Below are 23,395 nucleotides of genomic sequence, written 5' to 3' on the forward strand. Positions count from 1 at the left end.
GACATATCTACCTTTTGACTGAAAAAAATATCGCTGGCCTGGCAAAGTTAAAAAGTTTTTTTTTTGCTTAGTTTTCTCAACTTAAAGGTTTGTGTAGAATTTTGAATAACAAATTGCTCTAAGTTCTACAACGATTGATCTCTTTGGAGTTTTCCTGTTATGATGTGCTTTATATTCTTCAGATTTTCGTACTTTTACAATCAAAGCTCGACAACATTTAAACTTTCTTGCAAGATCTCTTTGCATCTGTTATTCTTCTTTGATCTAGTTTATTTATTTGTAGGGTCTTGAATTAATTTAAAAACAAAAATTTTAAAATTTATGCGCTTAAACTTAAATCATCCCTTAACTTAACTAACCATTGGAGGCGGCCATCTGTATCCAGAATTAATTCGTTCAAGAATTTTCGAATTAATTAGATCAGAAAAATTAAAAATGATGCTTGAAGATTTAAAGGACCTAAAAGAATTAATATGTGCTTAAGGAGTTAATCCAGACTTCAGAAAAATCCATCTCTAAACTAAATCTCTAAATCCTTTCTTTTTTCCACTTTCTACTTTTCTATCAAAAGATCAAGTCTGTTTATGTTGTCGAAAAAAAAATCCAACAGAAGATCAAGCAACACCAATCAGTTTTGAAAAGTAAACTGAAAAAGATGAAGTTTTGAAGAAAATTTCTATAACATTTTCTTGATTTACTACTTGTTTACTAATTTAACCTTATATCAATGATAAACAACAATTAACAACAACACAATCAAACAGCAACACATAAGCTTCATTATGCAAAAATATTAGAAAAATCTGTAAAGTGGTTTTAGAGTAATTGAAAATTATCTGGCGCTAAAATTCATCATCTTCATCCAACATATATAATTATAAACGTGGGTATATTATAAATAGTAGCAGCCTGTTTAGCTGTGCTTATTTGAAATGAAACTATAGGGTTTTTGTAGAATAGTAATACCTTTTTATGAAATATAACTTAATATTACTTAAATATACTTTCAGTTAACTTAAGTGTTGAAACTAGCGTAAGAAATTGTATCATTGCGGATACGTCAAAAATTCATATGGTTCATTGTGCACAATGAATGCATAATTCATTGAGCATAATGAATTTAAAAATCGTATATAAAGCTTATAAAGTGAAAAATACATAACTCTAGTGAAAAGCAGTCGTTCTTGATTTTACAAGCTATTTCGGCAGTATGACACTAATGGTAAAAATGACGGAAGAAACACAACAATTTAGTCACTGTGAATTAAGCTTAATAAAAAGAATAGAGCTTGTTCAGTTTGGTAGTGACCTTAAAAACCAACCAAGAATTGTTATTCAGCATGACGGTGAGGAAGATTAGCATTCAAAAAGAAGTGAAGAAAGTAGTGATGAAGAGAACAATGCTGAAGAAGATTTTGATGAGAAGGCTATTGAAGAAAAGAGGAAAAAGAGTCGCCAGAGTATGAAGAGTCGTCAGAGTATGAAGAGTTGTTAGAGTATGAAGAGTCGTTAGAGTATGAAGAGTCGTTGAGTATGAAGAGTCGTTGAGTATGAAGAGTCGTTAGAGTATGAAGAGTCGTCAGAGTATGAAGAGTCGTTAGAGAATGAAGAGTCGTTACAGAATGAAGAGTTGTTAGAGTATGAAGAGTCGTTAGAGTATGAAGAGTCGTTGAGTATGAAGAGTCGTTGAGTATGAAGAGTCGTTAGAGTATGAAGAGTCGTCAGAGTATGAAGAGTCGTTAGAGAATGAAGAGTCGTTACAGATTGAAGAGTTGTTAGAGTATGAAGAGTTGTTAGAGTATGAAGAGTACAGTGATAGTGATGAAGAAAAATTTGCCTTAAGGTCAAAACCGGTTTTTGTTAGAGAGAGCGATCGTGTAACTATTCAAAAGCGTGAGCGTATTCAAATGGAAACAGAGATCAGTGAAGATAAGATGAAGAAGATACTTGATGTTAGAAAACGTGCATCAACAAGATTGGTAAATGAAATAATTCAAGAAGAACTTTATTTTTTTTTAGGGGGGATGTTGTAATTAGCGTAAGAAATTGTATAATTGCGCATGCGTCAAAAATTCATTGTACACAAAGACTATATATGGTTCATTGTGCACAATGAATGCATAATTCATTGTGCACAATGAATTTAAAAATCGTATATAAAGCTGAGAAAGTGAGAAATATGTAATTCTAGTGAAAAGCAGTCTTTCTTGATTTTACATAGGTCTCTAATTTTCTCTGTTTATATCTCTGCAAGATTATATCTCAACCATTATTAAGTGGACCTAATCATATGCACAATCAAACAAAGGCAAAATCATATAAAGTTATGTTTAATAAAATAATTCAAAAATTTTCAAAAAAAGACGAAATACTTCTTTTGCATGACTTGATTTAAAAACAACTTCAACAATAATCTTTGACACCAGCAATATATCTTCAGTTGTTGTTATTAAAAGACTTGAATTGACAATCTCATTTGCTCTGCTAATTTTGACTTAAGGAAACAAACAAGAATTTGGTATTTGCACTCCATTACAAATTGAAGTCTTTATAAAACAGACACATACCCGCCTTAAAAAAACTTCAGGGTCCCTTAAGGGCAAACCCTTAAGGGACCCTTATGAAAATGTCCGCGCCAAATTTCAGGGTCCCTTAAGGGCTAGCCCTAAAGCGGCCAAAAAAAAAACCACGCTTTACTACTCATCCTGTATGAGTAGTAAAGCGTGGTTGTTTTTTTAAACTAGTAATATTCAATAGTTTAACACAGTTTATTTAATAATATTTATATAAATCATCATTACATATCTTTATTTATAAAAGTGTTTTCTAAGTCTCTTGCTTTTTTTTGTCGAGGATCTTTGTTTTCACTGTCGTCTTCGTTTTCACTGTCGTCTTCGTTTTCACTGTCGTCTTCGTTTTCACTGTCGTCTTCGTTTTCACTGTCGTCTTCGTTTTCACTGTCGTCTTCGTTTTCACTGTCGTCATTATTTCCTTCATAGTCGTCGTCTTTACTCTCTTCCTCAATCGAAACTTCAAGTGTCTTTTTCTTACAGCGCTGCAGACGACCACCAGAGCGATCCTGGCGTTATTAAAAAATCGTGCTACTTTCAGTTCTATCTTTTTAGACGTGGTGCCAGGAAAAATGTGAACAGTTGAAACTATAAACATTTAAATAAATACTTATAAAAAAAAGAGAAAAAATATGTAAATAAATAGTCATTTAAAACTATAATTATATAACCAATTACTATAGTTATGCCTAAATATATGGATTCACATGTATTAGAGATTCACATGTATTAGAGATTCACATGTATTAGAGATTCACATGTATTAGAGATTCACATGTATTAGAGATTCACATGTATTAGAGATAGTATTGTTTGATATAGCCGCATTGACAATATATATTATATCTGCATATAAAAAGATATTAATAGTTTTACTTAATTTTACTGTTAAGTCAAACACCACAAGTCAATCTGTTGACTCACAGTTAAACAGATTCATATTTGTACAATTGTTCACAGTAGATGTAGATTACACTGATTTTCTTACGCTGATTTTCCTGGCTATCAAAAACTTCAGCTTCCCATGTGTTCCAAGCCTATTGATCTTTTGCTGTAAATCATGCGCCAGCAATTTGTTTGAAATTGTTCATAGACAGTCAACCCTCCTTCACTCTTCATCAATGCTAACTAAAAAAGATCAGTTAACAACTTAAATATATTACACCATCATTCACACTATGTTCCCTTGTCAAGAGCAACACATCATGGCTATACTTACATAATTAGAAATTGATAAAAACTTACCATATTATTTGGGTGCTTTTCAATCTCAGAATATTGCTGCAGAGAAGTAAAGATAGGAAATTATGTATGACACACATTCTGATCAACAAGATCACTAGCAACACATGCCTCCAATCTTCCCTGTCTTTGCTCAAGATTGGTCAACTTATATTCAGTTCACGAAGAATGAACATATTCATAAGAAACTGTCCTGTCATGATAACCACAATAAACAATATTCTACATATTTATACTTAAAATATTATACTACTGCCATTCATTTCATATGCCAAAACATTTTATAGAATAATTTCTTACCCCTAGTAATACAAAACATTCAAACCTTGTGCACTAAATGGTTCAACTTTAAGTCAGCTGCAAACCCCAAGCATACTACCATGTATACGCAGTAAACTTGAATCAGAAGAATCATGGAGACTTAACTAAAGTCACAAAAAATATTATTTTCAATAGTTTATATAACTTTAACAATTTATAATTACGCTTTGAAAAATAAAGTCTAAAGCAGTTTTGTACCATTATAAAACTAATACATAACTGACATAAAAATATATTTCTAATTTAATTTAAAAAAATGGATATGTACACCAATACATATTTTACATGTATTACTTGGGCCATATGTACTCCTACATGTGGACCTTGAGATTCATATCTAATCTCATTATTATTTATATCCTAGGGTTTTAGAGCATGGTGGCCTTATATACCAGGATATAAATAGTATTACTATAAATGCAGTAAAGATTAAGAGAAAACCTATACATGAACAATAAATAGTTTACTGCATACAACTGACTGTGTATCTGACCATGGAATGCTTGAAACCTATATGAAATCATTAAAAAATTAAAAAACACAATCAAATTTTTGTGTACCTAAAACATATAACTAGATCCCAATTTTCAAAAATTTACAATTGGCTGGGCAATACAGGTAGTTGAAAACTGAAAACCTTTAAAAAAAAAAAGCGTAGCAACAAAACACTTTCATATAAGAACAAATAAATCATCTCATCACGATAAACAGCAGAAAAGTAACTTTTACTTACATCACATAAATTAAGAGATGTACTTATGCAATCAGGCTAGAACTAAATAAAAATCATATTATTAAATGATATTTACTTTAACAATGACATTTAGCAACTGATAACATACATTTATGCATGATTAAAATCACATTAAAGAAATTTGATAATGTTAATAACTTACATGTGGGAATGGAGATTGAGACATTCAAATTTTGTTTTCACTCAAACTCAAACAGAAATAACAGCTTTATATGAAGAGATAAAAAATGACACTTGGATTCTTCTTTACTTTCATGACTTTCTCTTAATGAAACTTTACCTGAAAAAAACAATTTTTTTAAAAATAGGCCTTTTAGCACTGTAAGGTACAGCAGTGTATGAGTTTGTTCAATTAGTTTGACTAATTACTCTTAGTAAAAAAACTGACAGCAATCTTTTTTGTAGCATGCGTTTGGTGAGTGTTAGTCTCAAAAATTAATAATTTAGATTAAACAAAGGAAATCCTAATTTACATTCATTGCTTTTGTGCTCCATTTATACATATAATCCAGTCGCACCATCAAAAATAGTAGGCACACTTCTATCAAAGTTATCTTCACCAATTTTAATATTCTCCTCCTCTACAACAGGCTCACCCTGCGTCATATAATTGGAAGATTCTCCTAAAACAAATATATTTGACCAAAAATATTTTAAAAAAAAGTTACAAAAGCTTAGATAAAAGAAGGCAGTCAAGGTACTTGTCTGACAGTCTATAAATAGGATGAGATAAAAGCAACAATGTACTATAATTACTTTATAACATTACTTTGATATTTTTAAATTATCAAGATTATTAGAAAAACTCTTAAAAAAAACTCTTCTCTACTTAAGTTTTGCATTCAACTTATGCTTATAAAAATCCGTAAGAATATCTTAATTACTATCATAAAAAAAGCCACTCAAACTATATTTACAATTTTTTAAGGAAACAACGTCAATATAGGCTTTACGGAATTTCTTTCTGAATAGTTCAAAATTGTTCTGTTAAATCGTTTTTTTCCGAGTTTTAAAATTCCAGAAAATTAGAGCCGATTTCGGGCTAGCCCGAGTTTAGCCCTAAGCCACCCCTTATTAGGTTCTGCCCTAAACACACCCTAATTTTAAAAAATCATCAAAAGTATACTAATTTTGTGCTGAAAAGAAATGTAAGCTAATATTTTTTAGTTTTGATAAAAAATTGTTTGAGAAAATTCGCCCTTAGAATACCCTGAACCACGAAGGGACCCTTAAGGGGCCCTTAAGTCATTTTAAGGCGGGTATATATACAAGTTTATAAAATGATAATTTAATAAACACAGACCAGTAATTATATACAAAGAAAAAATTAGCAAACTGTATCATATAAACTCTAGCATTAGTAGAAACTTACATTATATAATAAAAGAAGTTGAGTAGTTAATGACTTTGCATCATAATCTGTAAAAATTAAAGGATAATTTCATTTTAATAAAAATTAAAGGATAAATATAGTGACGTTTTCTAATTGATCATAAAAAAAGTTCTTTAAAAATTCAGTGAAAAGTTCAGTTAAAGAATGCTAAGGATATTAAAGTGAAGTTCTGAACAATATCAATTTAAAAAAAATATAACACAAAACAATTATATTTCATTACTAAAGATTATCAATGCAGACATGTTTCCCAGTTATGTTCTTATTCCTATTTCAATAACACAAAAAAAAGTTGAATATAATGTTCTTATGCATTTAATTTGCTGCTTTTATTTTCAAAATTATTATAGTTGAATAAGTGTGACATTATTTCTGTTGGAATATTGCTTTCTCATATACTTACAATCAACATCAAATATTGTTTCTGTTCTTCTTCACAAATGTGGAGAATCATTCACAAATAAAAGCGAAGTAACTTTTGGCTTTGCAACTACATTATACTCATCATCTTTTCAACCAGAGGAATCATTGCTGAGAAATGAAATTGATACTCTAATAATCTCCAAGAAGCAGTATGCATTTCAGGAGACAAAGTTTTATGTTATGATTTATTATGTTTAATGATTAAGATATTAAGAGTACTGATAATCCATTTTGGAAAAATCTAAAACAACTTCAGCACCAAACACATTACAAGAAATGTTTTGCATTTTGTTTTGATAAAGAATTTGACATTGATAATGATAAAAAAATTTTGACATGCAAAAATTCAGAAATCTTATAATACAGAAGCACCAATTCCCCATCCTTTAACATTACCGTTAAATGAGTTCAATGATTCACCGTTTTTTCACACCAGTGGATGATGGAAATGGATCTTTTCACACCAATGGATTCACAGAATATGTTCTTGATAACTTGTAACACCCTGAGGACAAGTCAGTGATATATAGGGATGTGGATGCTTTGAAACCATGGAAGCAAAATGAAAATGAGTTACCTTTACCAGCTGGTCTGGCTGGAAGTTTCTCGGCTACACCTGTAAATTCTGCTTCATCAGAAAAAATGTTTTCAGTAGGAGGTATGACAGTTTTAGATTTTAGATATAATGCAAACTAGAAAAAACTAACATGCTAGTTTTAGCAACTAAGAATTACACAAATTTTCAATCTTATCTCATAGATTGGGAGAAAACCTGTCAAGGTGAACCATATGAGTTACCTCATGTCACACTTCCACCGGAGAAGACTCAACAACAGGAAAAATCTAAAACTGAGGCTTAAACACAAAGTCAAAATAAAACAAAAAAAAAAGTGCAGCTGAAAATGATTCTCGAAGTCAAGTACCATAAACTCAATCTGGTCTTGAACCTAAAGAGCAACAACACCTGCAACTACACACTCAAGAGATTCAAGGGACACTACCTCAACAAAAAGGAAACGAAGAATGAATAATCCTAACTTGAAGTCTCTTTTACTGGAGGCAGATAATGAATTACACTAGACAACAGAAGTTTGTGTCAATCTGTTATTTATTACCAAGCTGTTTATAATGGACCATTAAAAATCCTTGGGTCCTCATGTTATCTGCGGCTGTTGCAAATCAAAATTGGGCGAATGTTTAAGAGGCACCAAGAAAAGAATGCCATTTGCAGTACCCAGAGTTTGGAGAGAACCTGCAAATCTCCTGAATGACTGTAACATTTGCATGGCAAACGTTTGTGATTATAAGAAGACTAAGGACAAGAACAAGTCAGTCTATCCTGACACAAGGCTTCAACAATTTTAAGATTTTGCTGCAAAAGATCAACTATGATTACTACAAGTGGGATATGATTAGAGATTTAAAGATGCTTGATTCTCTTCTTGGACTGCAAGGAGGACCACTATCTCCAAAGAAAATGGGCTGAAAGAAAAGATTTGCAGCCAGGAGTCTATCTAAAAAATGTTGCTCAAGTACCTATAGACAAAAATCTTCTGCTTCCACTTGATATAAAAATGGGCTTGAACAATTTTTTAAGGCACTGCATCACAGTAGCCATATATCTATGGAAATAAGATCAATATTTCCTAAACTATCAGATGCCAAAGTTTCAGCAGGTTTGTTTACTGAACCACAGGTAAAACAGATGTTTGGATTAGATCTTCAAAGTAAAATTGAAGAGAAAGAAAAAAGAGCCTGCGTTGCATCCAAGCATATTATTTCAATTTCTGGAAAACAACAATAATACTTAGCATTTTTGTTTTCTACCTATGGGATCACCCAACATATTGCCACAACAGTTATATATAGACAAAAACATATGTGATTTTTAGAATTAGTATGCAAAAATATTTCTAGAAACATCAATATTTCAAATGAAACACATAAATTTTTTTTATCAATAACTTGTTTGTTTAAAGCTTTAAATGTATAATTTAGTTATTGAAATACAAACAACAATTTAAAAAAATCTTTGTTTAATATCTTGGTAATCAGCAAGAAACGCATTAAATAATGATAAAAGGAGGTAAAAAATGATAAAAGCGGAAAATTTAGCTTATCACACATTTTTATCCAAAATCTACGGAAATGAACAGCTGCACAGTGGAAAATTGTCGAGCAACAGCATATCATAAATGTCTTTTACTGATGTCGCTACTGTCATTATATTTCAATTTTATTTAATAGTCTAATAGTCAATCATTACTATAATGCCGGAATTTCACATAATTTTATGTAAAAAAAAAAAATAATTTTCAAGCCCTACTGTTTATTACTTTTGTGGATAATCAATTCAAACCTGTTCGCTTCATCACTATAAAAGTTACTTTTCTATAAAATTCTCTAGGAATAAATATAAAGTATTATGAATTTTTGAAAAGCTCAACTTATGGAGATTTTAACAAAATTATACATTTTTACTTATATGGTTCAGTTAAGGAGTAATTATTTGAACAATAAAACAAATGAAAAAAAAAAAATTCTTTAAGTTCACTGACACTTTTTGCAGTTATCCACGCTTCCCCACGCTTTACATTTAATATAGTATTAAAGCCTAGGTATTTATTAAAAACATGTTTAAGAATGAGTTGCAGAAACGTGCGGTTTCCAAAATTATTGAAAAAATAGTGATAAAAGTAAAAAAATACAGATTTTCAAATTTTGTTCATTTATAACAATAGCTTGGTATATGTTTTTTAATTTATTATCAATTTTTTATTGATACCATAGTATTCTTGTATTTTTGCACTCATTTTGTGGTGAATGTACACTGCCAATATATAAAGAGTTGAAACATTTATATCAGTTTAACAAATTCACAGTGGAAATTAAACCAACACGTTTGATAAATGAATATTATGTTTATTACTTTTGTGACTTGTTAAAATGACAACTTCTAAGTGTTCGAAATGTAAATTATTGCTTTCCTATATTGATGGAGGAAGGACAGTTGAGGCACTGTCAAAAATTTTAAAAGAAAATTATCAACTTTCTGAGGACAACTTGTGTTTCATCATTAGTGATATTCAAAGGCTCATTATTCCGTCATTTAATAAACGATAAATACAGGCTTTACGAAAAAAGGAAGCCTTTTAAACTAAGAACAGTGATTTGTTTGATTCTGAATATTGTGTATCTTTACCTAACTCAGAAGAGGCAATTACCGACTCCACGCTATCTACTTCTTTTGAAAAACGCGGATGATTGTGGGTGTCTTATGGAGATTCGTCAAAATCCAGCAAAAAAAGAAAAAATACCATGTTAATTAAGGAATATGGATTCGAGCACAACTTTAATAGATATCTTCAGGCGTTGCGTTCAATAGGAGAAGAAGCAGAAGCAAAACTTGTAGAATCATTAAGGGTTGCTGATAAAGACAAAAAAAAATTAATATCGAGTTTTACGGAAAACGCATGTAATATAATATCAATAAGCAAAAAAACAATCAAAGTTTTTTTTGCTTATTGATATTATATTGCACATTGTAGAATTTTTTTTTATTTGAAAAAGTTGATTTTTTTTTTTTTTTGCTAATTACTATACTAGCACCTTAATAAAGTTACTGGCGCAGTTGTTTGGCAAAATCCGGCACCTTCATCAGTTCGTTTTTGTCGACCCATATGCATAAAATTTTGCAAAGAGATTCCCGAGAAAACAGAGGCTGTCCGACGAAGATAAAAAAAATTTCAAATCTGCCACCGTTTGTCGCATTTGCGATGAAAGTCTTGAAAATGACAAAGTGCGCTTCCACTGCTTTTTTACTGGAAAATATCGAGGAGCCGCGCACAAAACTTGCAAAGCAAAATGCGAAATTCCAAAATTTATTCCTGTCATTTTTCTCAATTTGTCAGGTTATGACTGCCATTTATTCATCAAAAAATTGTCTAGCGGAGAACTAAGCTGCATTCCATGCAATGAGGAAAAATACATCAGTTTTTCGAAAAAAATCAAAGTGCGGGAGTTCACTGGGAAAGATGGAAAGCCCAAAGAAATGAAAATAGATTTAAGATTCATCGACAGTTTCAGATTCATGGCCTACAGTTTGGACAGCTTGTCAAAAAATTTGAAAACAGATCAGTTCAAAAACCTCGCAAAATATTTAGAAGGAAAAAAATTCGATTTGTTGCGCAAAAAAGGAGTGTACCCTTATGACTGGGTGGATTCGTTCAATAAATTTCATGAAACGAAATTGCCTCCAAAAGAAGCGTTTTTCTCAAAACTCAACAACGAAGCAATCAGCGACCAAAATTATGCGCATACGCAAACGGTTTGGAACGAATTTGGTTGCAAAACATTCAGAGAGTTTCACGATTTGCACAACGTGTCTGACGTTTTGATTCTGACGGATGTCTTTGAAAATTTCAGGGACGTTTGCATGAAACATTACAAACTCGACCCTGCTTGGTATTACACATCCCCCGGATTGGCTTGGGACGCTTGTTTGAAAATGACAAAAATAAAATTGGAGCTGTTAAGCGATTTTGACCAAGTGTTGATGATCAAAAAAGGAACCCGTGGAGGAACCAGCATGATTTCAAACCGACTTGGAAAATCGAACAACAAATACATGGGGGATTCGTTCGATTCTAACAAAGAATCGTCCTTCATTCAATACTTGGGCGCCAACAACTTGTACGGATGGGCCATGAGCAAACCTCTTGCCACTCACGATGACTGAAGACGAACCTTCCAATTGGAAATCGATTCCGTGCATTTTGGAGGTTGGTTTGATTATCCAGAAATCCTTCTCGACGAACACAACGGTTACCCTTTGGCTCCGGAGAGAATGACCATTGAAAAAGTGGAAAAACTTGTTCCAAATTTGAACGACAAAAAGAATTACGTCCTTCACTGCGAAAACCTGATATTGTATGAGCGATTGGGGATGAAAATTTCAAAGGTGCACAGAGGAATCAAATTTGAGGAACGGGATTGAATGAAACCCTACACCGACCTCAACACAAATTTGAGAGCAAAAGCTGAAAACAATTTTGAAAAGGATTTTTCCAAACTCAGGAATAATTCGGTCTTTGGAAAAACCATGGAAAACATTGAAAAGCGAGTTGACTTGAAACTGGTGACAAAAAAGGAAAAAGCAGTGAAATTGGCGTCCAAACCAAATTACACCAGGCACACAATATTCGACGAAAACTTGATCGCCGTTCACATGAAAAGAACAAAGATCCTTTACAACAAACCGATTTATTTGGGGATGTCCATCTTGGATTTGAGCAAGACTTTGATGTTTGAATTCCACTACGATTACATCAGAAAAAAATACTCCGAAAAAGCAAAGTTGCTGATGACTGACACGGACTCGCTCATTTACGAAATCAAAACGGACGCTGATGACGTGGAAAGCAAATTCGACACGAGTGATTTTGACAAAAACCATCCAGCCGTTCAAAGCGTTGGGTTCAAAGTTGGCGCAAACAAAAAGGTCATTGGGATGTTCAAAGACGAAACCGGAGGAAAACAAATTGAAGAATTTGTTGGTCTCCGCTCGAAATTGTACTCTTAAAAAATCCATGAAAAAGAACACAAAAGATGCAAAGGTGTTAAAAGAAACGTTGTCGAAAAAAACATCACGCACGACGATTACAAAAACTGCTTGAAAAGCAAAAAAGAAAAGGTTAGCAAAATGAACGTCATCCGATCCCATTTGCACGAAATTTACACGGAAGAAATAAACAGTCTCTCTCAGCGCTGACGACGACAAAAGGATCATTTTGGAAGATGGAATTCACACGTTGGCTTATGGTCATTTCAAATTAAAAGGTAAGGAAACAAAAGGTAAGTGACAAATTTTAAAAAAAGGGAAGGAACAAAAAATGGAAGGAAAAAAAAATAAACAAAAAAAAATGAACAACAAAATGATCAATGTGGAGGAAATTGTTTCGCCAAACGAGGCTTTGACCACTTTTCAATTGATAGATGCAGCAAAAAAACTGAAATTGAAAAACTTCAGAGGAGTTTTTGTCAGAGACGGATTGCCAAAAAAGGCAATGAAAAAAGAATGCGGAATTGTCAATGCGGGGGACTCAAGCACGGAAGGATTTCATTGGGTGTGTTGGCGCAAAGGCGGAGATGAAAAGTTCAGTTTTGACTCTTACGCTCAACCACCTTTCGTCGAGCTCGTCGACTATTTAAAAAGCCCAGTCTTTTACAACAGCGAAAGGGTTCAATTTGGAAACACGTCTTATTGTGGTCACTTGTGCCTTTACGTTTTGAAAAAATGTGAAGAGGGAAGCTTTCAAGACGTCATCAACACCCTTTGGTAATCGCTCGCGAATTAAAAAAAATTTGCCATTTAAAAATGATTGACAAATTCAACAGAAGCGAATTCAGCGTTTATTTCGACAATCTTGCAGCAGACTCAACAAGCAACGTTTATATTAAAACGGACGGATCCAGCACCATCACTGCAGAGATTGATTTCAATTCAAACAAAATCATCAACCAGACAGAACCAACCAACTCGCACGACGCCGCCACGAAAAATTACGTGGACACGCATGCATCAGGTGGCGGAGGAACGGTGATTGGAGCTGCGGACTTGGATTTAAATTTTCACAAAGCGATCAATTTGAATGAACCGACAAGTCTTCACAACGCCGCCACAAAAAATTATGTCGACGTCAGCTCGAGCATGAATGTTAAAGTGGACGGATCGAGCACGATCATGGGAGACTTGGATTTAAATTCTCACAAATTGCTCAACGTGAGAGATCCAACCACTTCTCACAATGCCGCCACAAAAGGGTATGTGGACACTCGAGTGGCTTACACGAGCATTATTTATTCGGACGTCAACATGACCTCACACAAATTGACCAATTTGGCAGAGCCTACTTCGTCCTCAGATTCAGCCACAAAAAATTACGTTGACACGAATGCGTCAACTTCAGTGGGAACATCGGACTTACTTAAGTTACGCAGACGCTTTGTCGCAAAAATCCAACTTTTTAGGAGTTGTTCCAAATTCAAGTTTTTCATCTTTAGGGTTAAAGTCGCAAATTGTGGCAGGATGAACCACCGCACCAGTCTTTAGCTACATTGACGGTCCTGGCGTTCTGAGAAGATTATGGTTGGCTCTTTACGGAACCGGAACAGGAGTTCCTGGATTTGTCTTTATTCAAATATTGGCTGACAGAGAGCTTGTACTCGGAAATAGTTCAACAACCACGGAAGGAATAGGAATGAACACCACTGCCCTTGCTTCCGACTTGCTCTTTTCTCCTCTTGGTGGACCATTTTACTCCAATTCTTTGCAAGGATGCAACGTTTACAACACCACTTCCTTTGGAGGATATTTCACGCTCGACTTGCCGTTTGCAACAAACCTGACCATCAAATTGGTCAATAATAATGCTGCGGCAATCACTTACTGGATTCCACCCTTCATTTCCACATTCACCTCCATCCCTCCTCTCCTTTCCTCCCTTAAATTGCACTCGACGACGTTCAGATACCTCAACACCACTTACGGAAACGAATATGTGCTTCTAAACACCAATGGAAAAGGAAATGGCGTTTTCTGAAAAACATCATGATGCACATTATTGGCTCCTCTGAAATTGGTGGGAGTCCAGAGTTAGAATGTATGACGGCAATGTGTCTCCAGGCAACGGCACTGTCCTCAGTCTCTGAATACCTTACAATGCAAACAATTACAATACTTTCCCTGGTTATGACGGCGACAGCAAATGCATCTTTTCCTCGTCTGGACTTGAAGATTTTTATTTCTCCTCGTGGAACGGATCAAACGTGTCTTCGTTCAACAACAAATCGACTGGACTGCTGTACCAATCCAATGCTTCCATCGCATCCACCACCACCATCTCCTTTTACAGAAATTTTGCAGAGGCAGACTCCATGCCAAGCGTCGCACCTGGAAGAAGACTTGTCATCACTCTCAACTCTGGAGACGCGCAAGTCGGTCAATTCGGAAGCTACTACCTTCTCCTCGGACAAACTTTTTATTACGCCTAATTCAAACCCTTTTTGAAAAATAATGGACTCAAATGGCGGGAAATAGAAATATGCAAATCCATCATCCAAACAAAAATAGAACAAGACCAAAGAAAAAAAGAACAAGAAATTTTTCGAGAAAGATTTAATTAACTTTTCAAAAATTAAAATTTTTTTGAAATTTTTTGAGCAAAGAAAAAATTTCAAAAATATTTTTTTTGGAAAATTTTTTTTTTGGAAAATTTATTTTGGGTTTTTTTTTCGAAAAATAATTTTTGTCCCAGAACTCTCATTTCCTAGTAGTTCTGTCCCACCCTGTATTAGTGACCCGCGGTTCAATCCTACCCGTGAATGAATGGCTCATTCCTCCCCAAGCTGTGCAACTGGATTAAAACATTAAATGTGCATTAAGTACGTGGTTTATGCAAGTAAAATACTTTGTTCTAAAAACTGCATTGTTTATTAGTAAATCTTCAACCACTATCTAATGTCTCGAAACAGCCGGTATGCTCATTAAAGAAGTTTCAAAAAATACAAACTATTTACTTTTGCACAGAAAAGAGTGGATGACAACGTTAACGGAGATACCCGCACAAAAAAGCGGTGAAAAAGTTGGATTGTGTTAACAACAATTTGTATGTAAGTACTTAGTGAAAATTTTGAGTCTTTAGTTTCCCATTTTAGCTGTAGGATCAACGATTCACTCCTACCCTTTGCTTACTCCTACCCATCCTCCCCTAATATTTCTTTTGAAGTTTTCATTTTATCAAAAAAGTATGCCGCTAAAGATAGTGGATGGTTGCAGCCCTACCTCTTATAGAATCTAGTTGACACTATAGACTAAAAAATATCAAAATATCAAGAGCATTTTATACAAAGTTTTAATTTTTCATCGAAGTTGAAGTTTAATACTTTCTTGATTTTCTAACTTCAATGCCTTAAAGCATCTAATTTTTATTTGGAAAAGGATATTTGCGACTGTGGAAAGTAGTTTTATACGTCAATTCGGTTGTCTTGTTTAACTGAAATATCATGCTGTTAACAACCAAACACCACATCTAACTTATATTTTTCTGGTTTAACAACTGTTTCACAAAAAAAAAGCGTTGCTGCTGCACTACTTTTGGGAAAATCCAATAATTTTTGATATCTTAAAAAGTATCTTATTTTAAACACATTTCGAATTACTTGTTTGAAACAAGGGGCCAGAATTCTCTCAAAGTTATTTTCAGCACACCTTCTTGAGTTAGAATAAGAGAAGTTACTTAGTTTTTTAAGTTAGTTAAGTTAATTATGATGACAATTGTTAAGAAATGTTTAAAAAAACAGCACAAGCAATTGCCGCTGACTTATTGTATAAAACTAAAAGGTATAAAACTTAAAAGAAATGAAAGCAAATCAAATATTGCCATCTAGCATACGTCAATTACTAGCAGCAACAGCAACAGCAAAATCCTAGTTGAAAATTTTTGTTGAATAAACTATCGAAAGCAATCCACCCAAAAAAATCCAAGCATCAACAGATGTTATTCCAGCAGCGTTGCAGTAATCAGTATAGCAGCAAGAGACCTAAATAAAAACACAAAGTTGTCTAATCATATAGCTGTGTGCTAAATGATTAGAAAAAAATTTAGCTGTTTGCTATGGTGAAGTACTATGGCTACTTGAATGCATTTATAACCTATTTTTTGTTTCAAACATTAGTAAGTCACATTTAGATGTAATTCACATTTAAATGTAATGAAACAGAAATCCTAATGTAACAGAAATTATCCTTTGGTCTGACTTATGTGTACTGCAAAATAGAAAGTTAATAATTAGTTTTGATTTAAAAAGTTTTATTATTGAAAGTACACAGTTTAAGACAATTTTACAAAAATTTGCAGAAAAAGGTCATTCTTTGAAAAAAACTTAACACTAATCACAGCTGTGTTGAAATATTTTTTAGAAAGAAATGAGGTATTTAGCCCAATCAGCTTAATTTGTACATTAAAAACGGTGAGGAGAACGCCCCTACTCCACATCCTTCAGATAAAATCAGCAGATATCTTTTAACTTTGAAAAATTACCAAAGACTATAAATTTTTTGAAGATTACGTTTTTTCAGTCAAATAGCTGAATTATCCATTCAAATCTGCCACATTTCATAACATGCAAAGAATTTCACGCTCACATCGAACCAGATATATGCGTAAGTATTTTGAAAAAAGGAAGGAAGTTACGAGTTGGAAAAAAAACACATTTGCAAGAAATAGTCCCATTCTCCAGGGTTTCATTATTAAAAGCACCAATTCCTCAGAGCAAAGAAAAAACTAATGCCATAAAATCAATTCTCCGTTTTATGCGTGCAATTGACTGCACTTTTTATGAAACAACATTAGAATTAAATCAACATTTTTTTTATTTTACAGACACTGATAATTTTTTTGTTGAAATAATCTTGGTTTCTTTTCAAAATGATTTTCTGTTTCATTTGTTTGATCTTTTTTGTGTACAGTTTAATTATCCACTTTCGCAATACAAACAGTGAGAATGTGATTGTAATTTCTGTTTCTGGAGATAAAATTAATAAGCATCGTTTTTCTGTAGATAATTTTTTGAATAATTTTAACTCCTAATCAATTAGTTTCAAATTTGTAAAGTAATTTTGCTATAATTTTTATTTTTTAATTACTCTGAAAGAACATGTTGCCATCTCTTCAAAATAAAGTTTGTTTGAAATTTTAGAAACATATAAATGTCGTGTAAAAAAATTTTGAGTCTTTTATCCAATATTTTTCAATAATGAATTTTTGGGAGTTATAACAAATAATATCACCGGTCGCGATATATCAAATCACAAACCATGTTTACTAATTTACCTTGCATTTATTTTCTGCTTTCTCCATTGCACACAATGAACTACAGTTCGATGCTTCGGCTCCGTAAAGACAAGCTTTTAATGTATTTAACCGACCATAAGTGATTTTTGATGCGTCTACGCAAGCTTTAAATCCTTTAGCTTCGTCACAAGTCTTGCTTACCATAGGTACATCACCATACCAGATGTAGCATTTCAAACCAAGTGCTTTATTTTGAAAAGAAAAAAGTTTTTTTTAAAAAAAACTTAAACAAACTACTTAATAGTAATGCTATTTTTTTATGTCTGCAATAATAAAAAGATCCAGTAAGTAATTTTATAAGCGCTCGATTGTTATAAGTTTTTTAAATTACTTACCGGAATCTAATAAGTTATTTTTTGGTGTTTTCAGTGTGGTGCTCAAGGCATGCTCAAAAATAATGTAATGTTGAAACTCAAAAAAGTTATATTCCTTCTTGTTTCTCCGCTACTAAAACTCCACTTATATTTAATTATATATAAAAACGAATTACAAACCTCCATGCGTAAGCATTAATATAAAAAGTACCAGTAACATGGTTGTTTAAAATCTTTAGGCCTTTAATTGTCAAAAGAATTTTCTTTCAAAATACTCTGAATAAAGTGTATAAAAATTAGATTTACAAAAAATATTGATCTCACTAGTTCAGTATCAGATTTCTAAGCTTTGGTTTCATATTTTAAATAAGATTTTCATTGTAATTTTTGCTTCCAGTCAAATAGAATGGTGCGACCATTAAAATAAACACCTATTATAGCTTTAGCGAGCTCGTAAGCTTTTTAGCAAATATTATTTTTCCTTCAACATTTAAGTAGGACCCACAAGTTGATCAAGTTTAACTCTATTGACACATCGATATTATGGAGCTTTATAAAAAATCACAAATCATTAAAACATTTCATGAACTGCACATTAAACTTTTTTATTAATACCAACCATTCACTATATTCCCAGAAAGTTTTTAATAAATATTTGCACAAAAATGTCTTTTATTTAAAGCTTATTTAAAATACATCGATTACAAAAAGCATTGACATTATTTTATTTTCAAGAATTATCACTTATTATTTCATTTTCAAGAAACATTCTCCTTAAACAAGTCTTGGATCAGAGTGTCATACAAGCCTTACATCAACAAGTCTTGTTTTTTGTATGACAACAAACATACAGTTGTATGTTTTCTTTAAAATGTTATCGTATGCAATATTAAGATAAATCAATAAAAAGGTTGCGATAAACCAAAAAGAACGCAGCATTTTTAATCGTCAAATTTAGTATTTAAAATTTCCATCACTTGCTTGTTTGCAAACAATACGTCTCTTTTGGATTGATTGATTAAGATTTTAACAGAATAAAGCAACGTTTTGGTTTTAACTCTTCTTGTTTTTCTAATAGATCTTTTTTGGAGCTTAACTAATACTTCCATATGTGCGGGAGGTATATTTTGAAGAAACTACTTCTACATTATCTAATCAATTAGCGTGTCAGCTAATGGAACCATGTAGTTTTCTTGTGTCTCTATATACTCGTGTTGGTTGATTCGAACAGTATAAATATTACAAAAATCTTCAAAATTTTAAGCAGGATTTTAATTCCTGTAGAAAATTTGCTAGTTGAACCTTTTCAAATAAATTGACATATTCTAATTACGAAAAGATTTATTTTACGATTAAAAACTTGATTTTATCTTATTCCCCATTTATAAATATATCTTTTAATGGCGGACCAAGTTGGACAGGAAACTTTAATTTATTGAATTTAACATCATTAATAATAAAATAAATCTATAAAAAATTGGTGACACTTCTAGACAATTATGAATGAATATTGGCTTTATTTCCTAAAAAGTAGTTGTTTAGTTGCTACGAAGAAATCATTCTTTGTTAGCTGAAAAAATTAAAAATATCTTTTGAATTATTATTGTATTTCAATTACACTTATTTGTATTACATTTGTAAGCATTACCATTATATGTTTTATATTAACACGTTAACTGCAAACTACGAGTTAACTCGTAGATTGCGGTCTTTTCTAGGACGCCAACTACGAGTTATCTCGTTCTCTGTTTACCCACCCAGTGGGCACAGGAACGTTTTGCAAACGTTTAGTAAACGTTTAATGGTCGGTTGAACGACGAATATATTTGTAAAACGTTTTAAAAACGTTTGATAAACGTTTTGATAAATTTTTTTTTATTATTTGATTTATAATTTTGCGGGACCTTAGAAAAACCTTTAAAAAACGCTTTTTGAAAACTGTAAACGCCTAACTGCGCATGCGTAACATTAGACAAAATTGAACAACAAAGATTATGTAAGCATATATGTATACACACAAACACACACACACACACAAATATATATATATATATATATATATATATATATATATATATATATATATATATATATATATAAATATATATATATATATAAATATATATATATATATATATATATAAATATATAAATATATATATATATATATATATATATATATATATATATATATATATATATATATATATATATATATATATATATATATATATATATATATATATATATAATGAGGAAGTTAAACTACCGTTTTCAATTATGAGCAACAAGGAAGCAATTCTAGTTACAAGGAAATGATCATAAACTTATACAAGGTATATTTGAATTGAAAACAATTTATAAATAAACTATTTTTGTTTATATGATTTGCAAAGTTAATTTTTGAGGTTTTTCATATAGTATAAATTATTGCATAAAGCATCTCCAGCTTACAGTGGATGAGATTTTACTAATTAGAGTATATATATATATATATATATATATATATATATATATATATATATATATATATATATATATATATATATATATATATATATATATATGTATGTATGTATGTATGTATGTATGTATGTATATAAGTATCTATATATGTATATATATGTATGTATGTATGTATGTATGTATGTATGTATGTATGTATGTATGTATGTATGTATGTATGTATGTATGTATGTATGTATTTATGTATCTATATATGTATGTATGTATATACTAAGCTACCATAACTAAAGTTAAACTACCATCCTCAAGTATAAGCAACAAGGAAGCAATCCTAGTTACAAGGAAATAGTCAGAACCTATTACAAGGTAAGTTTGAATTATAAAAATTTTTTTTTTCATTTTTATTATTTATGTATGTAGCTATTTTTAGCCAGACTGTTTCTACTCCTGCTAGAAACAGTTCTACAACCTTTGCACAAATAAAAACATTTTTTTCCCCTCGTGACATTCATAGGATAATATTTCTATAAAATTATTAAGCGATTACATGTTTTTAGCTTAATGAGAATTCTTCATTACGCAGTATCAATTATTGAGGAATAAAAATTTCTAAAATGACTGTAAATTTAGTAGACTTACACAAAAAAATTTATTTCACCTTTTAAAAGTTAGTAGGAAAATATATTGGCAAAAAAAAATCTTATTTTGTTGTTGTTCATTTTTGTCTGAAAAAAATGATATATGTAAGAATATATGTACATATATATATATATATATATATATATATATATATATATATATATATATATATATATATATATATATATATATATATATATATATATATATATATATATTTATGAATCTTTCACAATTTACTTCGAAAGTTAAGGAGCTGCTCTCAATTATGAATATTAAAGAAGCAAGAACAGTCACAAGGAAGCGATCACAACCCAATACAAAGTAAGTTTGATGAGAGAGCAGTTTTAAAATAAATTCTTCATTATAAATGTTGCTAATAAATTTTTTTTTATATTTTATTATATAAAGTCTGTTTATTTATATTAACTCTAATAATAAACAATCTTATATGTTGACATCAGAAAATCTATGAATCAGTTTTTCATTTTTTTGTTTTTGATTTTAGCCCAATAAAAAGACTTTATTCTGTAGTGACTATCATTGAAGTTGAAAAACAAAAGAAAATGACTGTACCTGTGCATTGGGTAGATGAACTCAAAAGTGTTGTATATTGGCCTCCGAAAGACAAAAAACAAATAAACTACTATATTAGTAATTGGGTTTCACCTGTTAAAGGGTGGGGAGAATATATATTGTTAAAAATAAATCTTGACAAGGGAACAAAGGAGATGTGTGATATTTGCATGAAGTTTGACTCTGAGTCTTCAAATTCTGATTTTCAAGAAGCAGGTATTTTGTAAATTTAACACACATGCTTTTAAACTTTAAAATGTTTTTTTTAAATTAGTATTGTCAGTTTTCTTTATTTAGGTACTTTATTGCAAGTACCTTATTAAAATGATACAGTCTTGTGTATTTATTTTCTAATATCAATTTTAGAATGTAATAGTGAAACATATTGCAATCGTCTTTGGGTTAGAGAAAGTAGTCCTGACGTTACAGTTGAAAAGGTTGCTGAATTGCCATTATTTTCTTCAACATCATTTTGTAAATCTCCTAGCAAACATCCTAAGAAAGTCTACTCAGAAATATCAAGAAGAGAACGTTTTGAATTCAAAATCATATCAAATCAATAAAAGTCAATCTAATTTGTCCTCTGTTTGTCAACATGATTTGTTTTTGGAACCAGTTCAAAAAACCATTCTAAGAGGGATTGGTGGTGCTTTTTTTTATGATGAACCACCAGCTAGCTTTAAAGCAATGGATGAAAGGCGTATGTTAATATTTATTGAACCTTGTATTGAAACTATGATTCTATTGAGTTTATATAAAATTTTTATTAAATTAGTTCTAACTTATTTATATTAGGTTTTCAATATGCAATATTTATGGAGTTAGCAAGTTTAAAATCTGAAATAAAAAAATCTTTATGTTCAATGGAAAAGCTGGGAAGAAGAACTGAGCCTGAAGAAACCTTATTTTATATTTGTAAATCAAATGATATAAGAGAGTTTGATGAAAGAGAAACATTTTTAAATGATAAGGAAAAGTTTCATTTGTTGGTATGGTTTTTGTATCTAATAATATATGGTGCTTTTCTAAATAAATCTAATTGAATGGCATTGTTAATTTTATAATTTTTTTTGTCAATTAAAAAAATAGTAGTGATATTGATAATGATATTCTATAACTTTTGTAGGTCCGTCAACTTAAACAAATAGGTGGTAGTTCGATTTCAGCCTCAGTTAATAAAGTTTTAGATGAAACCATGTCTAAAAGTGTTCAATTGCTATTTAACAAAGCAGGGAGACATGGCAAAAGATCATTTAGAAAAACATTATTGTATAAAGCTATTATTGGTAATTTTTAAATATTGATATAAATTTTTTTTCTTGTGGAAGTGTGTGTTTATGTAACCGCTTTTGTATGTGCTTTAAAATGCATAAATTTATTTTATATTTTAGAAACATTAGTGTCACATTCAACAAAATCTGTTTTGGTTGATAAGTTAATAGGTGACCATTTGAAAAGAGCTCCAGATCGAATAGAATAACAAATAGTTTATTTAGTATTTTTATGTTCACATTATAAATGAATACAAAATAAATAAACTTTAAAAGTCTTAGTGTTACACCTAAGTTTCTTTTTGTTAAGGACTTTTTTTTTGGATAACATAAGTTATTTACTTAACTTATAGATACAAAATGTTTTTACTCAGTGGGCACAAGAATGTTTTGCAAATGTTTAGTAAACGATTAATGGTCACTTGAGTAAGATTTATGTTTAAACATGTTAATAAACGTTTTAATAGTAATTTTTTTCTCAATTAGTTTATTATTTTACAAGTTCTTTACCAC

General features: G+C 31.1%; 2 protein-coding genes and 1 long non-coding RNA gene across 16 annotated transcripts; 1 reads left to right on the forward strand and 2 right to left on the reverse strand.

Annotated features, from left to right (window-relative positions):
* Positions 1–1,230: 1,230 nt before the first annotated feature.
* On the forward strand, positions 1,231–23,171 carry LOC145193897 (uncharacterized). 8 transcript variants are annotated; one of them, XM_090067108.1, is made up of 9 exons: positions 1,231–1,268; positions 20,187–20,266; positions 20,706–20,762; positions 21,289–21,359; positions 21,544–21,827; positions 21,978–22,311; positions 22,407–22,600; positions 22,738–22,897; positions 23,003–23,171. In XM_090067108.1, the coding sequence occupies exons 6-9, from the start codon at positions 22,299–22,301 to the stop codon at positions 23,089–23,091; spliced, it is 456 nt and encodes a 151-aa protein (XP_089923234.1). In that variant the 5' UTR covers positions 1,231–1,268; positions 20,187–20,266; positions 20,706–20,762; positions 21,289–21,359; positions 21,544–21,827; positions 21,978–22,298; the 3' UTR covers positions 23,092–23,171. The 8 variants fall into 8 exon arrangements, with proteins under 8 accessions (XP_089923234.1, XP_089923241.1, XP_089923236.1 ...); XM_090067115.1 differs by lacking the exon at positions 21,289–21,359; XM_090067110.1 differs by lacking the exon at positions 1,231–1,268 and having other exon boundaries at positions 20,162–20,266; positions 20,672–20,762; positions 21,284–21,359.
* LOC149881590 (uncharacterized) lies at positions 2,757–6,137 on the reverse strand. 7 transcript variants are annotated; one of them, XR_016445101.1, is made up of 9 exons: positions 5,644–5,762; positions 5,361–5,510; positions 4,867–4,902; positions 4,733–4,770; positions 4,601–4,643; positions 4,138–4,237; positions 3,816–4,005; positions 3,559–3,698; positions 2,757–3,158 (listed from the first exon to the last, which is right to left on the reverse strand). It is a non-coding gene; the product is annotated as an uncharacterized LOC149881590 (long non-coding RNA). The 7 variants fall into 7 exon arrangements; XR_016445103.1 differs by lacking the exon at positions 2,757–3,158 and adding an exon at positions 5,030–5,167 and having other exon boundaries at positions 3,181–3,698; positions 4,608–4,643; positions 4,867–4,908; positions 5,644–5,755; XR_016445100.1 differs by lacking the exons at positions 2,757–3,158; positions 5,644–5,762 and adding an exon at positions 5,805–6,137 and having other exon boundaries at positions 3,173–3,698.
* On the reverse strand, positions 14,961–18,332 carry LOC149881591 (uncharacterized). Its single transcript, XM_090067134.1, has 3 exons — positions 18,111–18,332; positions 17,596–17,801; positions 14,961–16,303 (listed from the first exon to the last, which is right to left on the reverse strand). The coding sequence occupies exons 1-3, from the start codon at positions 18,148–18,150 to the stop codon at positions 16,190–16,192; spliced, it is 360 nt and encodes a 119-aa protein (XP_089923260.1). The 5' UTR covers positions 18,151–18,332; the 3' UTR covers positions 14,961–16,189.
* Positions 23,172–23,395: the final 224 nt, after the last annotated feature.

The sequence above is a fragment of the Hydra viridissima genome, unplaced genomic scaffold (assembly GCF_058129835.1).
Source record: "Hydra viridissima isolate aposymbiotic clone 2 unplaced genomic scaffold, HvirCarnegie_v1 scaffold_11, whole genome shotgun sequence".
NCBI lineage: Eukaryota > Metazoa > Cnidaria > Hydrozoa > Anthoathecata > Hydridae > Hydra > Hydra viridissima.